The sequence below is a fragment of the Heptranchias perlo genome, chromosome 43, assembly GCF_035084215.1.
Source record: "Heptranchias perlo isolate sHepPer1 chromosome 43, sHepPer1.hap1, whole genome shotgun sequence".
NCBI classification, from domain to species: domain Eukaryota; kingdom Metazoa; phylum Chordata; class Chondrichthyes; order Hexanchiformes; family Hexanchidae; genus Heptranchias; species Heptranchias perlo.
In genome coordinates, this window is record NC_090367.1 from 884455 (window position 1) to 898418 (window position 13964).

General features: G+C 46.8%; 1 protein-coding gene across 1 annotated transcript in view; it reads right to left on the reverse strand.

Annotated features, from left to right (window-relative positions):
- The window catches only part of pola2 (polymerase (DNA directed), alpha 2), a 35209-nt gene that overhangs the window by 5166 nt on the left and 16079 nt on the right, over positions 1-13964 (reverse strand). The window contains exons 11-15 of the mRNA XM_067975532.1: positions 13387-13511; positions 12850-12888; positions 12484-12557; positions 10765-10873; positions 6035-6141 (exon numbers count right to left, since the gene is read on the reverse strand). Coding sequence (XP_067831633.1) covers positions 6035-6141; positions 10765-10873; positions 12484-12557; positions 12850-12888; positions 13387-13511 — 454 coding nt within the window. The remainder of the gene's footprint in view (positions 1-6034; positions 6142-10764; positions 10874-12483; positions 12558-12849; positions 12889-13386; positions 13512-13964) is intronic.

Below are 13964 nucleotides of genomic sequence, written 5' to 3' on the forward strand. Positions count from 1 at the left end.
CTGGCCTCAGTGCCTGTCAGCTGGTGTGGGTGGGAGGCAGGGAAGGAGAGAGGATTTAGTCATAGTTGCTGACTATTAAAGTCAGCCATGGCTCTGTGGGTAGCACTCGCATCTCTGAGTCAGAAGGTCGTGGGTTCGAGCCCCCAATCTAGAGATTCGAGCCCATAATCCAGGCCAACAATCCCGGTGCCAGTACTGAGGGAGTGCTGCACTGTCGGAGGTGCCGTCTTTCGGGTGAGACTTTAAACCCATCTGCCCTCTCAGGCGGAGGTAAAAGATCCCATGGCCACTATTGGAAGAGCAGCAGGGGGAGTTCTCCCCGGTGTCCTGAACCAATATTTATCCCTCAACCAACATCACTAAAAACTAGATGATCTGGTCATTACCACATTGCTGTTTGTGGGATCTTGCTGCGCGCAAATTGGCTGCCGTGTTTCCTACATTACAACAGTGACTATGGGACGTCCTGAGGTAGTGAAAGGCTCGATATAAATGCAAATCTTTCTTTCTATACAGGCGAGCCCATTCCTGTCCTCACCTTGTGTCCAGCTCGACACACATCCAGTAAGGATGACCATGGGCTGATCTTCGCCCTCCCCAATCAGCACCGCTACTACAATAGCTAACAGCAGAGACCAAGGATTGAACATTTGATCTTCTTGGCCTGTGTGGCTCAGAGACGGTAACTTTACCACAGTGGCAGGGGAGCTGATAAAACAGTCCAATTTAACCAAGAGCGAGGGGTCACAGGAGCTGCCATTAGTGAACTCATTGGTTGGCATTTCCCTCTCCCCTCCTTGATGAAATACTCAACCAGCACCAAACAGAATCCTTTAAAAGGAAGCTTAATCAATATTTGTTGAGAAGGGGGATTGAATATAATAGAGATATTAACGGTAAAAAGAATGATTTACATTTATACAGCGTCTTTCACAACCTCGGGGTGTCCCAAAGCGTTTTACAGCCGATGAAGTATTTTTGAAGGGTAGTCGCTGTTGTAATGTAGGTACTGCTTGATTTCCCCCCCGTCAGAGGGGCTTACTGTTCCTTAAAGGGATCGAAAGGTGGGGGAACGAGAACCATGAGAGAATAATCACACAAGGGCTCTGGGCAGAGTGGGCTCGATTGGTTTTTACTTCCTTCGGACTTTCCCCTCCACAACTATTTTACATTTCAGTGAACAGAATATTCTACTGCCCTCCCCACCCACACAAGAAAAAAAAACGCTCCACAGGCAGACCGATTAATTAGGGTTCATTCCCTTACAGCAGGGTGTTTCTCGGTGGGATTATATTAAGAGAGCTTGTTTCAGGGATGTGTAGTTCAGAAATAGCTTCCTTCCCCTTCCTGCTCCTCCCTTGGTATTATAACCTGAACCCTGTGAATTTGATAATGAAGAAAAGGAAAGTGCTCTCCCGAGCTACAGGGACCAGGCCTGTTTTGCGTCGAGTTAGCTGATCTTAGCCACGGCTGCGGGAAGGACACTACAAGCAGCATTAGCATCCCTTGGCTGTGGGCTGGGTGAGGGGACAGAGGCAGGTGTGGGGGCGGTGTAGGGCTCCTGTTACGGGTCACTACCCCTCCTGGAAGGTGCATGTATGGACATCAGGCAAGGACAGGCACAGCTCTGATAATCTCCCGACTCCACTTCTTAGCATCAAAGTATTTAAAAAAAGAGAAAGTATGAGTCTTTTCATGCTACGGTCAATTGCAGGTTCATTTCTATTGTTGAGGGAAGTTTGCGGATTGACCAGGAGCTGTAAATTTACAAGCACTCGGCAAAACCTTCCAACAATAATCCTGTAACTGACCTCCAGACCCACTTAGGACCACTTTCTCACAGCACAGCACCCTTAAAGGGCCAGGGCAGATTAGCAGCTGAACGCGATCACTGTGCCGCAGATCCCAGACTATCTGGGAGGTCAGTTAGCAGGTACAGAAGGTGACACTCTCCCTTCCCTCCACTCTGCCTCACTTACTGTCTGCTCACAACAGCAAGGCTGATGTCTGGAATCTCATCACACATGCGGGTCACAGGCTCCACCTCAACTTTTGCAAGGTTGTTTTGATCGCGATAGGATCATCCCACTTCTCATCTCTGCTTTCTTTCAACAACATTAAACTGTCAATAGGAGGTTGGAAACAAACGCCCCTTCTAAAGAACCCAAAGTTTGCAGTGATGCAGTTTATTTACAGCACTCAGAACACCATTAATTATAAGCTTACTAAAGACTGGAAAGGCAGGCTGGAATTGGCAAGGACTTGATATTAGTCATGTTATACTTGCAGTTCAGCCCTTTCTGCATCTGTTTTGTATCATTCTTGTTACTTTCCTACTTATTTTTTGTTAATTTAAGACAGTGGGACAGCTTGACATTGCAACTTCAGCTATTTTATACAAATACCGGAGAGGGACAAACAAGGCAAAAAAAAACACCAAACAATGAGGAGGCTTTCAAACACAATTATTTCAGAACCAAAACTGTTAAGCCTTCTCCTGCCATCCTCTGTGAAAGTCCAGGCTGAGTTACCCGTTGGCTCAGTGATGTAGTTGGACCGTACACAACATAAGGTCTCCAGATTCAATCCTTGGTCAATGCCAAGTTACCTCATCTCAGCCAAGATGGCAATTGGTCTCCGCACCCTGGACTAGGAAAGGAACAATCAGACAGGGGCTGCTAATACCATCAGGTGACCCTGGCTGAAAAGCAGGTACATGTGGACACTGCATGAGGGCAGGTTGAGGCTCGACCATCATGTCCCTGACTCAACGTCCAGGCCTGCACATGAGCAGCCGCTTGAGCAAGGCATTGGAGGCAGCTGAAAAACTGCATCCCTAGCGACAGCTCGTTCAAGAGAGGCCAAAAGAAATTGAAGGTGGGGCGGGGGAAGAGGCAGGAAACCTCCCTGTCTAGTAGGTATTAGGATAGCAGATTTCTCTCAGTGAATTGATAGTTGCAATCTAATCTGAGGAATTTAGATGGCGTCCTCTCGATTGGATTACTGCCCTGTTATGTATTTATAGTGACTTGTTTATCCGCTCTGAATTGACCTTCTAAAGATTAAATCTGATAACTATAGGTTGAATGGATCAATCAGCACAGAACAACAACTTGTATTTATATAGCGCATTTAACGTAGTGAAACGTCCCAACACGCTTCACAGGAGCGTAAATCAGACAAAATTAAACACCGAGCCACATAAGGAGATATTAGGACAGGTGATCAAAAGCCTGGTCAAAGAGGTAGGTTTTGAGGAACATCTTAAAGGAGAGGCAGGTTTAGGGAGGGAATTCCAGAGCTTAAGGCCCAGGCAGCTGAAGGCACGGCCGCCAATGGTGGAGGGATGAAAATCGGGGGATGCACAAGAGGCCAGAATTGTAGGAGCACAGAGATCTCGGAGGGTTGTGGGGCTGGAGGAGGTTACAGAGATAGGGAGAGGGGTGAGGGCCTGGAGGGATTTGAAAACAAGGATGAGAAATTTAAAATCAAGGCGTTCCCAGACCGGGAGCCGATGTAGGTCAGCGAGCTCAGGGGGTGATGAGTGAATGGGACTCGGTGTGAGTTGGGATACGGGCAGCAGTTTTGGATGAGCTCAAGTTTATGGGGGGTGGAAGATGGGAGGCCGGCCAGGAGAGCATTGGAATAGTCGAGTCTAGAGGTAACAACAGCATAGATGAGGGTTTCAGCAGCAGATGAGGAACAGGAAGCTTCCTTATATCACAGGGGTGTCCAAACACCTTTTATTCACAGGGACCTGAAGCTGCTTTTACACTGGAGGCTTTTGGGAGAACAGTGCTTGTTCCATAAGATTAGGCTACTAAACCCTGCTCTCTGATCCTGACGGCAGAATCAGAGACCTGTGGAAAACCGAGGGGAAGGGAGGGAAATCAGCCAGGGTTCCTACCCCTGATCATCTTTCCAGAGGCCCCTACTGGGAAATAACTATGGCACACACGAAACGAGGACAGGATTGTCCCCCAACTGTTGCCAACGCTCACCACCCAGCCCCACACACAAGGGCAGGCAGTGTCCATTGAGCATTAACCCAGCGAGGGTAAACACCTTCAGGAGGGGGACACAAGGCTAGCAACGTGAGGGAAAAGCTGCTACCTAACTTAAACTAACAAATTAACCTTCACCATCCTGACATTCTTCACATACTTCAGATTTTAAAAGAATTACTACATCTGACTCTTTGCTCTCCCTCAAGCTATCTACATTATGGATGCTAATTTCCCTGGTGACACAACCTACAAGGTTTTATAAAAGATAAACTTTTAACAGCAATCCCTCAATACGATAGATATTAAACAGCTGCAATACCCAAGTTGTATCTCCAAGCAGACGAAAGCAGGGACGTGCTAAACAGGAGAGAGCTGCACAGACAGAGTGCCCGACAGCAGGATCGCAGGGCTCGGAAAACTCAGCTGCCAAAATGGCAACTTCCCCAAATACTCTCTTGTCAATTCTGGTTTAATGACTTTCAGAACTTACCCAGATGTTAAGGAGGGAGAGAGAGAGAGAGAGAGAGAGAGGCCCCGATTAGTAAACAGCAGCCAACATGGACTCAGAAGAGAAAAATCCTGCCTGGCCAGACTCCTAGATTACTTTGAGGAAGTTACTGTAATAGATCTAGGGTCTGACAAAATTATATATTTCTTCCTTTATTCTTATATGCACACACATTTCTACATATTAGTAAAATTCTTGCGTGTAGGATGCCCGCAAACCTTATTTTCATTTGTCATGATTTTTAATCCCAATACCGTGACAAAATTTACCATATTAACTTGCTATGTCAACAGTTCCCATTCAATGTCAAGTGTCACCATGCAGCTGCAGGTTCTCACCACTAGGTAGCCCTGTGGAATGAGTTTCTTTCAACACCATCGCCATCTTATATTCACCAACAACACATCAACAGTTTACTAGATTATACACACTAGAACTAGCAATAGAACTAGAGAAATTTACAGCAAAGGAGGAAATCATTTGGCCCATTGCGTCAATGCCAGCTCTTTGCTCGAGCAATCCAAAACTAATCCCACTGCCCCACTCTCTCCCCATAGCCTGGTATTGTTCTCTGCTTCAAATATCCAGTTTTCCTTTAAAAGATGCTATTGTCTCTGCCTCAACCACTCCCTGTGGAAAAACATTATATGTTCCAACAACCCTTGGCGTAAAGACATTTCTCTCAACTCCTCTCCGTTAGTAATAATTTCAAATTGATGACCCTCATCATGAACTCCCGAAGCAGGTCTCTCATATAACCTGTACTTCCTCCAAGAGCTCCAGCTATGATGTCACTCTGACACTTACTTCCCACTGAACTCTCCTTCAATCCCCAAGGCAACCAGCACTGTTCTCCCACCGATTAACAGCTTGCATTTATATAGCGCCTTTAATGCAGTGAAAAAAACCAAGGTGCTTCACAGGAGTGTAATCAGGCAGAAATTGACAACGAGCGAAAGGAGGAGACATTAGAACAGGTGAGGTGGCTTTTAAGAAGTGTCTTAAATGAGGAAAGAGAGGCAGAAAGATTTAGGGAGGGAATTCCAGAGCTTGGGAAGTAGACGGCCGAAGCATGGCCGCCAATGGTGAGGCGAAGGGAGTGGGGGATGCGCAAGGGGCCAGAATTGGAGAAGCGCAGAGATGTCGGAGGGTTGTAGGGCTGGAGGAGGTTACAGAGATAGGGAAGGGGCGAGGGGCCATGGAGGGATTTGAAAACGAGGATGAGAATTTTAAATTCGAGGCGTTGCCAGACCGGGAGCCAACGTAGGTCAGCGAGCACAGGTGGTGATGGGTGAACAGGACTTGGTGCAATTTGGGATACGGGCAACAGAGTTTTGGAAAAGCTCAAGTTTACAGAGGGTGCAAAGTGGGAGGCCGGCCAGGAGGATATTGGAATGTCGGGTCTGGAGGGAACAAAAGCATGGATGAGGGTTTCAGCAACAGATAAATAGAGATTCAATGGGACTCTCTGGTGCATTTGCAGCTTCTGTTTAAAGAATGTAATCTGCTGCCCACGTACCTGTTAATCTCCTCTGCACCCATGTGAAACAGAACATCAGTCGATGTCACTCCGAAGACCACGCCATTGATATTCAGTGTGCAGGGATCAGAGACAAAGTGGACACGCTGTCAAAAGAGGCAAATACACAAGGATAAAGATCTTTACTCTCTTTGTCTCAATATTATCCCCTCCTGCCCTGAAGGCACCACCCTCTAGCTGGGATACAGTTCTGTAGGCACCAGGCTCGCTCTGGCACCTCATGCATTTGGCCATTATTCATACATGAGCCTAGAAGGTATCAGGGATAAAAAAAAAACACACTTGTAATTTAATTCCCCCATGCAGTTTTCCTCCAGTATGGCCTGTCTGCAGTTGACCCTAACATTCAGTATCCCCGTCCTTTCAATCACCTTGAGATATGGGACTGACAACAGACCTGATTAGTCCTTGGACTAACAAAAGTTTTGGATGAGGTCATTTACATTACACAGTACACACAGAACTTGAGGACACAAGCACAATACACAAGCCTCAAGCAAGATTAGAGATTAGAAGAATTCTCCCATCCATAGGAAATGTAGAAATTACAACACAAAACAGGCCATTCAGCCCATCCAGTCCATATTGGTATTTATCCTCCACATGAGCAATAGTTCTAATCCCATCAAAAATGGATTGGGAGTCAACATCATGATTCTTAATTTAACCCAGAAGGCAAGGATGCAGAGAGGCTGGGGTGGGGGGGGGGGGGGGTAGGGAAAAGAGAGGACAACATATTTAGAGCTTAAGACGAACAAGAGCTCAAAAGATCTAGAATTAGAGATCTGGCCACGCTGCCAAGGCAAATCACCACAGGCCACCTTCCACCGAGTGATCACAGACACACAGAGACACCACGGAGAAGGTCACTACCCGGCTCTGTGGGAATGGGAAAAAGGAGAAAGGAAATGGCCACGTCCTCCTGACTAGCACCCGAAGAAATTGAGCTGGCACAGGAACAATAAAATGGCTCCAGAGCTCAATAGTATTAGGGGGTCATCCTGCTAATAAATCTTTAAACTGGGACATTCTTGAACTGAAAGCCAGCTCCCTCCTGCCAAGCTGTTTCATCTTATGGAGTTTAATGGCAACCTGCTCCCGTTCTCCTGCCAATGTTACTCTCAATCAACCACTTGGGAGTTAAATGAGTGCTGATGGTGGGGTGGTTACTGGGTTGGACAGTGGATCAGACACTGGTCTTTCACCTCTGGAACCTGGCTTCAAATCCAGTCCAGGCTGGAAGTTTCCTTACTTTGCTGACTAAGGGTCCCAACAGGAAAGGAGTTAAAAATGAATGAAACGAGCCGGGAAAGCTTCATTCCAATTCCGAGTTGGGTACTTGGATCCAAGCTGTGCCGAACCTGACCTGGGTGTGCTCGATGCTGATACAGGGTGCCTGAAACGGCAGCACGGGCCTCCCTAATGTTGCAGAGTGTAAAATTCACAGAGGAAAATAATTCAAAGATGACGATTTTCACCCCCGTCCCCAAAGCACAAGGGTAATAAGTCAGAAGGTTGTGGGTTCAAGTCCCACTCCGGAGACTTAAGCCCATAATCCAGGCTGACACTCCCAATGCCAGTACTGAGGGAGTGCTGTATTGTTGGAGGGGCCGTCTTTCAGGTGAAACATTAGGGCAGACGGGGCCTCGGTTTATCAGGTGAACGTAAAAGATAAACGGCCACTATTCGAAGAGTAGGGGAGTTCTCCCCAGTGTCCTGGCCAATATTTATCCCTCAACCAACATCACTAAAACAGATTATCCGGTCATTATCATACTGTTGTTTGTGGGACCTTGCTGTGCACAAAGATGTGGGGGAGACAAGGCTGCAGCTCACGTGGGTAACATTATGATGTGGGAAGTACATGATAAAGTTGCATGCCCCTTTAAGGCTACTGCTCAAGTACTCCCTGAGGAAATCCAGTTAAGTAGCTGCTTGTAAATTCCTTGGGGGTCAATAAATTGTAAGTAAGTTTCAGGCTTCAGGCTGTTTACTTGTAGTAATTAGCCTTTGTCGCCTTAAAGGGACAGACGTGAACACACCTCCGCCGTAGCAGCAGAATAATACTTTGTGTGACACATGGAATAATGCCTCGGTCAAATCATCTTACTGTGAGCAATGCCATGGGAATGAGGGGACATTAGGACAATGGTCTTTGTGTATGAAGGGCAGGGGAGCATTGCCAGTGTGTTAGACACAGGTACAGGGGTGTGCGGGTGTTGAGGCTCACTGACTATCGGGACCAGCTATCACCCGATTCCACGAGCACTAGATTGCCTGCACTTTTAAAGAAGAATCAAACAGCATTCAGGAAATGGAGCTGATCTGCCAGACCAGACACTGAGCAAACCAGGCTGGGCCCTTCGGTGGGCTTGAGGCACAGAGGGAGCTATAATGGGCCTGAGAAAAATGCAGTCTCAGGTGTCTGTACTTTGGGTTGCTGATAAACACTCGTCCAGCTTTAATTTTATTTTGAAACTCCCCTGAACAACAGGCATTTGAGTCTATTAGCGCTGTTCCACATTTAACGTGTTCCTGGTTGAAATCTGTTAGCTGCTGGTACATTACGGCTTTGGGAAGTGAGAAATGTGCTGGTCGCTAAGTAGTTGCTCTGTGCATTACCATTTGTTGGGGGCTCTGCCACACCCTCCACCTCACTGGGTTCTCAATAGAGTCAATGAAATATAATGGACCATTCAGGTAGTGTAGTGGTTATGTTGCTGGACTAGCAATCCAGAGGCCTAGACTAATAATCTGGAGAATATGAGTTCAAATCCCACTGTGGGATTTTAGTTTGAGAATTTGAATTTAGTTTAAAGATAATCTGGAAATAAAAAGCTGGTGGCAGTAGGGATTGTGGATGCTTTGGTAATAATTTTCCAAAATTCTCTGGACTCAGCAAAGGTCCCGGCAGATTGGAAAACTGCTAATGTAACACCCTTATTTAAAAAGGGTAGTAGGCAGAAGGCTGGTAATTATAGACCAGTTAGCCTAACATCTGTGGTGGGTAAAATTTTGGAGTCTATTATTAAGGAGACAGTAGCAGAACATTTAGATAAACATAATTTAATAGGACAAAGTCAGCATGGCTTTATGAAGGGGAAGTCATGTCTGACAAATTTGCTTGAGTTCTTTGAGGACATAATGTACAGGGTGGATAAAGGGGAACCAGTGGACGTAGTGTATTTAGACTTCCAGAAGGCATTCGACAGGGTGCCACATAAAAGATTATTGCTCAAGATAAAGAATCACTGGATTGGGGGTAATATTCTGGCATGGGTGGAGGATTGGTTATCTAACAGGAAGCAGAGAGTTGGGATAAATGGTTCATTCTCGGACTGGCAACCAGTAGCCAGTGGTGTTCCGCAGGGGTCGGTGCTGGGTCCCCAACTCTTTACAATCTATATTAACGATTTGGAGGAGGGGACCGAGTGTAACATATCAAAGTTTGCAGATGATACAAAGATGGGAGGGAAAGTAAAGAGTGAGGAGGACATAAAAAACCTACAAGGGGATATAGACAGGCTGGGTGAGTGGGCGGAGATTTGGCAGATGCAATACAATATTGGAAAATGTGAGGTTATGCACTTTGGCAGGAAAAATCAGAGAGCAAGTTATTATCTTAATGGCAAGAAACTGGAAAGTACTGCAGTACAAAGGGATCTGGGGGTACTCGTGCAAGAAAATCAAAAAGTTAGTATGCAGGTGCAGCAGGTGATCAAGAAGGCCAACGGAATGTTGGCTTTTATTGCTAGGGGGATAGAATATAAAAACAGGGAGGTATTGCTGCAGTTATATAAGGTATTGGTGAGACCGCACCTGGAATACTGCATACAGTTTTGGTCTCCATACTTAAGAAAAGACATACTTGCTCTCGAGGCAGTACAAAGAAGGTTCACTCGGTTAATCCCGGGGATAAGGGGGCGGACATATGAGGAGAGGTTGAGTAGATTGGGACTCTACTCATTGGAGTTCAGAAGAATGAGAGGCGATCTTATTGAAACATATAAGATTGTGAAGGGGCTTGATTGGGTGGATGCAGTAAGGATGTTCCCAAGGATGGGTGAAACTAGAACTAGGGGGCATAATCTTAGAATAAGGGGCTGCTCTTTCAAAACTGAGATGAAGGGAAACTTCTTCACTCAGAGGGTGGTGGGTCTGTGGAATTTGCTGCCCCAGGAAGCTGTGGAAGCTACATCATTAAATAAATTTAAAACAGAAATAGACAGTTTCCTGGAAGTAAAGGGAATTAGGGGTTACGGGGAGCGGGCAGGAAATTGGACATGAATTTAGATTTGAGGTTAGGATCAGATCAGCCATGATCTTATTAAATGGCAGAGCAGGCTCGAAGGGCCGATTGGCCTACTCCTGCTCCTATTTCTTATGTTCTTATGTGACCACGAAGCTGTCGGATTGTTGTAAAAACCCATCTGGTTCATTAAGGAAACCTGACGTCCTTACCCAGATCGGGAATATATGTGACGCCAGTCTCATGCCAACATGGTCGACTTATCTGCCCTCTGAAGTGGCCTAGTTTGTATCAAACTGCTATCAGGACAACTAGGGATGGGCAATAAATGCCGGCCTTGCCAGCGACGCCCACATCCCGTGAATGAATTAAATCAGAAAGCTCAGAATTGACACTAAGCGATGACGGTCAGGACGGACGCAAAAATGTTGCAGAGAAGGATAGATAAAAGATAAAATACCTGCTTATCCTCTTTGGACGGCTCGAAGCAGTAGAACGGTGCCTGAGGATATACAAAGTCGTGATGGACATCCCTCAGTGATGGCACGAACACAAGATGTGACCCCGAGCTGCACAGAAAACCTTACAGTTAAAGAGAGACACACAACCACCCGCGATAGAGTTGTGCTCGGATAGTACATTCCCCAGATAGCTTACTCTGGGCCCACGCTTTGCAATAGAAATGTCACAATATCGGTCCTCATCAAATTGACAGGAAGAGGACAGAATTTAAGAAAACCAGTGGATCTCCCTCAGCGCTTAACATTTAACATAGAAAGTCGTTCCAAGGCGCTCCACGGAAGCGTGATCAGACAGAAATCGATGCCCAGCTGAAGGAGGAGATATTAATAGTGGACAGAGGAGTGGAGGGGTCAGCGGTGGAGGATAGGGGTCGAAGGATGACCCTGGGTTGGGTGTAGGGGAGATGGGTTCTGGCCCAGATCATAGGGTGTGGCTTGGCCCTGTATTTGGCGCGGGGCGGTGGGAAGATGTTACGGGGCAGTGGGGTAGCGGTTCGTGTGCATGGAGTGGGGTCGGGAGGAGAGAAATCAAAACTTATAGAGTCCTGCCAAGGCACCTCCCACACTGTCTGCTGCAAACACTGGCAGATCAAATGAACAATGACAAAAACGGGGAAATTTACAGGGAAAGAAGGGAAGGTGAGGGCGAGGGGGGGGGGGGCTTGCATGGTAAAATAAAAGGGAAAAGGTTAAAGCCAGCCTCATAGGGAAATAGCAAAATGAGTGGTTGGGACATGGGTTTGTGCAGCCACCCACACACCATGGAATTAACAATCACAGCCACGGGGAGATGCAGAGTGGAGTCCAGAGTCCACACCACCCTCGGGCCTTATTACACAAGGGGCACTGGTGAAGGGATAGAGGGAAGACCAGAGCCAGAGAGAAAGATAGAAGGCAGAGCGGAGAGAACGAGCTCACAGCACCCCCACCTGGTCATCACATCACTTACATCCAGCCTGCTTCACTATTAAATGGGTGGAATATATACACAAATTCATGGGATGCGAAAATCCAAACCAGCTCCAACTGGCTGAGATCGGGACCCCCTGGGGTGTGTTGCTAAACCCTACAACTAGGCCGACTCATACTCAGGTAATCCAACCCCTGAGCCAGGCAGCTACACAGTACCCCAGGGCACTACCTATCACCCAACCTGGCTCATTGACGGGAAGCTGCAGGGACACAGTTGGCACAAAAGGCCTGGAATTCTTCCTACTCAGCGCCAGCTAGCCCTGCGAGCCAATGCTCTAACAGGTAGGGTGGTCCTGCAGTGCTCGGTGTTGGTCAGCTGCAAAGTTTTAGCAGCACCTTGCACACATTTGGGGCTCTCTAAACCTCGCCAACCTGCTTGCTACTTATGGTAAGTGGGGTGCGTCCCTAGAGATCAGGAGGGGGTGCCCCCTCATCAGGCTCAGAAAATCTACGTGTGCGGATTTTTCCCTTGGTTTGGAGACTGGCGATGGATTTACGTGGATGTTAGAGACCAAACCTACCACAGAAACAAAGCTCAGGTACAATACCATAGCTGCTGCCCACCCTCCCCCCCACATCGTGCAGTACCTGCATTGCTGCCCCAGCTGATAACCATTCATCAGTCCATGCTTTTAACCCAACAAACTTACTACGATTTATAAAAGGAGGACAGTACAGAAACAAACCCTCTTGTTCCTTCGACGATTCCCTTCATACATTGCTTAAAAACCTCTTGGAAGGTCACCGTCAGCTGGCAGTTCTAGGAACAAAAATACATTAATAACGATGAAAAACGCAGTAGTTCCTTAGTTCTACAGCAGGACGAGCACCCAGAACAGCATCATCTGAATTCCTGCCTCGACTCCCATTTGTTTACCCAAGGGCAAGGAGGGAGAGTACGTGTACTTCCACAGCACGCTAACGCTGGGTGATTCACACAGTGAATTACTTTTTAAAAGTGCAGTGACTTCTCCTCATCTTCCCCCGGATCTTTTGCCAATTACCTGAAATCACTTGAACTTTATTATTAAACAACACTTAAAAGATCTTACCTCAATCTGCTCGTGTTTGCTGTCCACAAACGGTCCCAACTAAAGGGAAAAAGGAACGTTGGAAATGAACGTGAGTTTTATACAAAAACAACAGGCACCCAGGAGAGCGATACAGGCTGGAATCTAATCGAGGGGTTGGCACAGTAGAAAGTCTGTATTTCAGGGTTTGCAGTGCTGAGTAAAGTTAGCGCTGTTATGTTTCAGCTGCTGAGATCAGTGTTTGCAGGCAGCTGGTGCACTTGGGTGCTGTTGCCTGTGAGCTGGGTTAACCAGCCTGGACAGTACACTTACTGAGCGAGTGGACAGAAAACTCCTGAAGGATTAGCAACCTCCAACAAAACAAAAGATTATAGATTACCTACCCGGAGATCTCCCGTGGCATTGCTCACAGTGAGTTACAGGATAAAACGGCAGTGTCGGGGGTGGGGGGTTAATCAGCAAAGTGTGACAGGAAGATACAGTGGGACGCACGTGTGACTCAAGAAATAATATTACATTAATAGATAAGTTTATGCCAGAGCTGAAGAAAGTGCGCACCAGTATGCAGATGTCTGGCTGGTCCTTGTTGATGACATCTATAAGATCCATCATGGGTTCGTAGGTGATGCTGTCCGAGGTGGTGTATGGTCCACAAGCCACAAGAACCATCTGCTGCTCTAGACCTGGGTACATAATGCACAGCTCATTAAACTCCATGATGTGACAGGAACCCACCCCCCTGCCCTCCCCTGGACCAGGAAGGAGCACCATCTGATCCACATCAAATAAACGTAGACAGGAGGTTTTACTATGAGGCAGTCAAACTCTACTGCGCACAAATAAACTACACACAGCATCTCGCACACACACTGCAGAGATCACATTGTGTGGCATTGCTCATGTATGTCTGAGGATATAGGATTTTACGGAGAGAAGTGTTATGCAAGCTATTTTCAACCTGGTCTATCCTACTAAATCTAATTTTTGTAAGTGGGACACCCTGAGGTCAATAAAAAGAACTCCCTTTTCACAACCTCATGACATCTCAAAGCATTTTACAGCCAATGAAGTAGTTTTGAAGTGTAGTCACTGTTTTGTAGGCAATCACGGCAGTCAATTTTACGCATAGCAAGCTC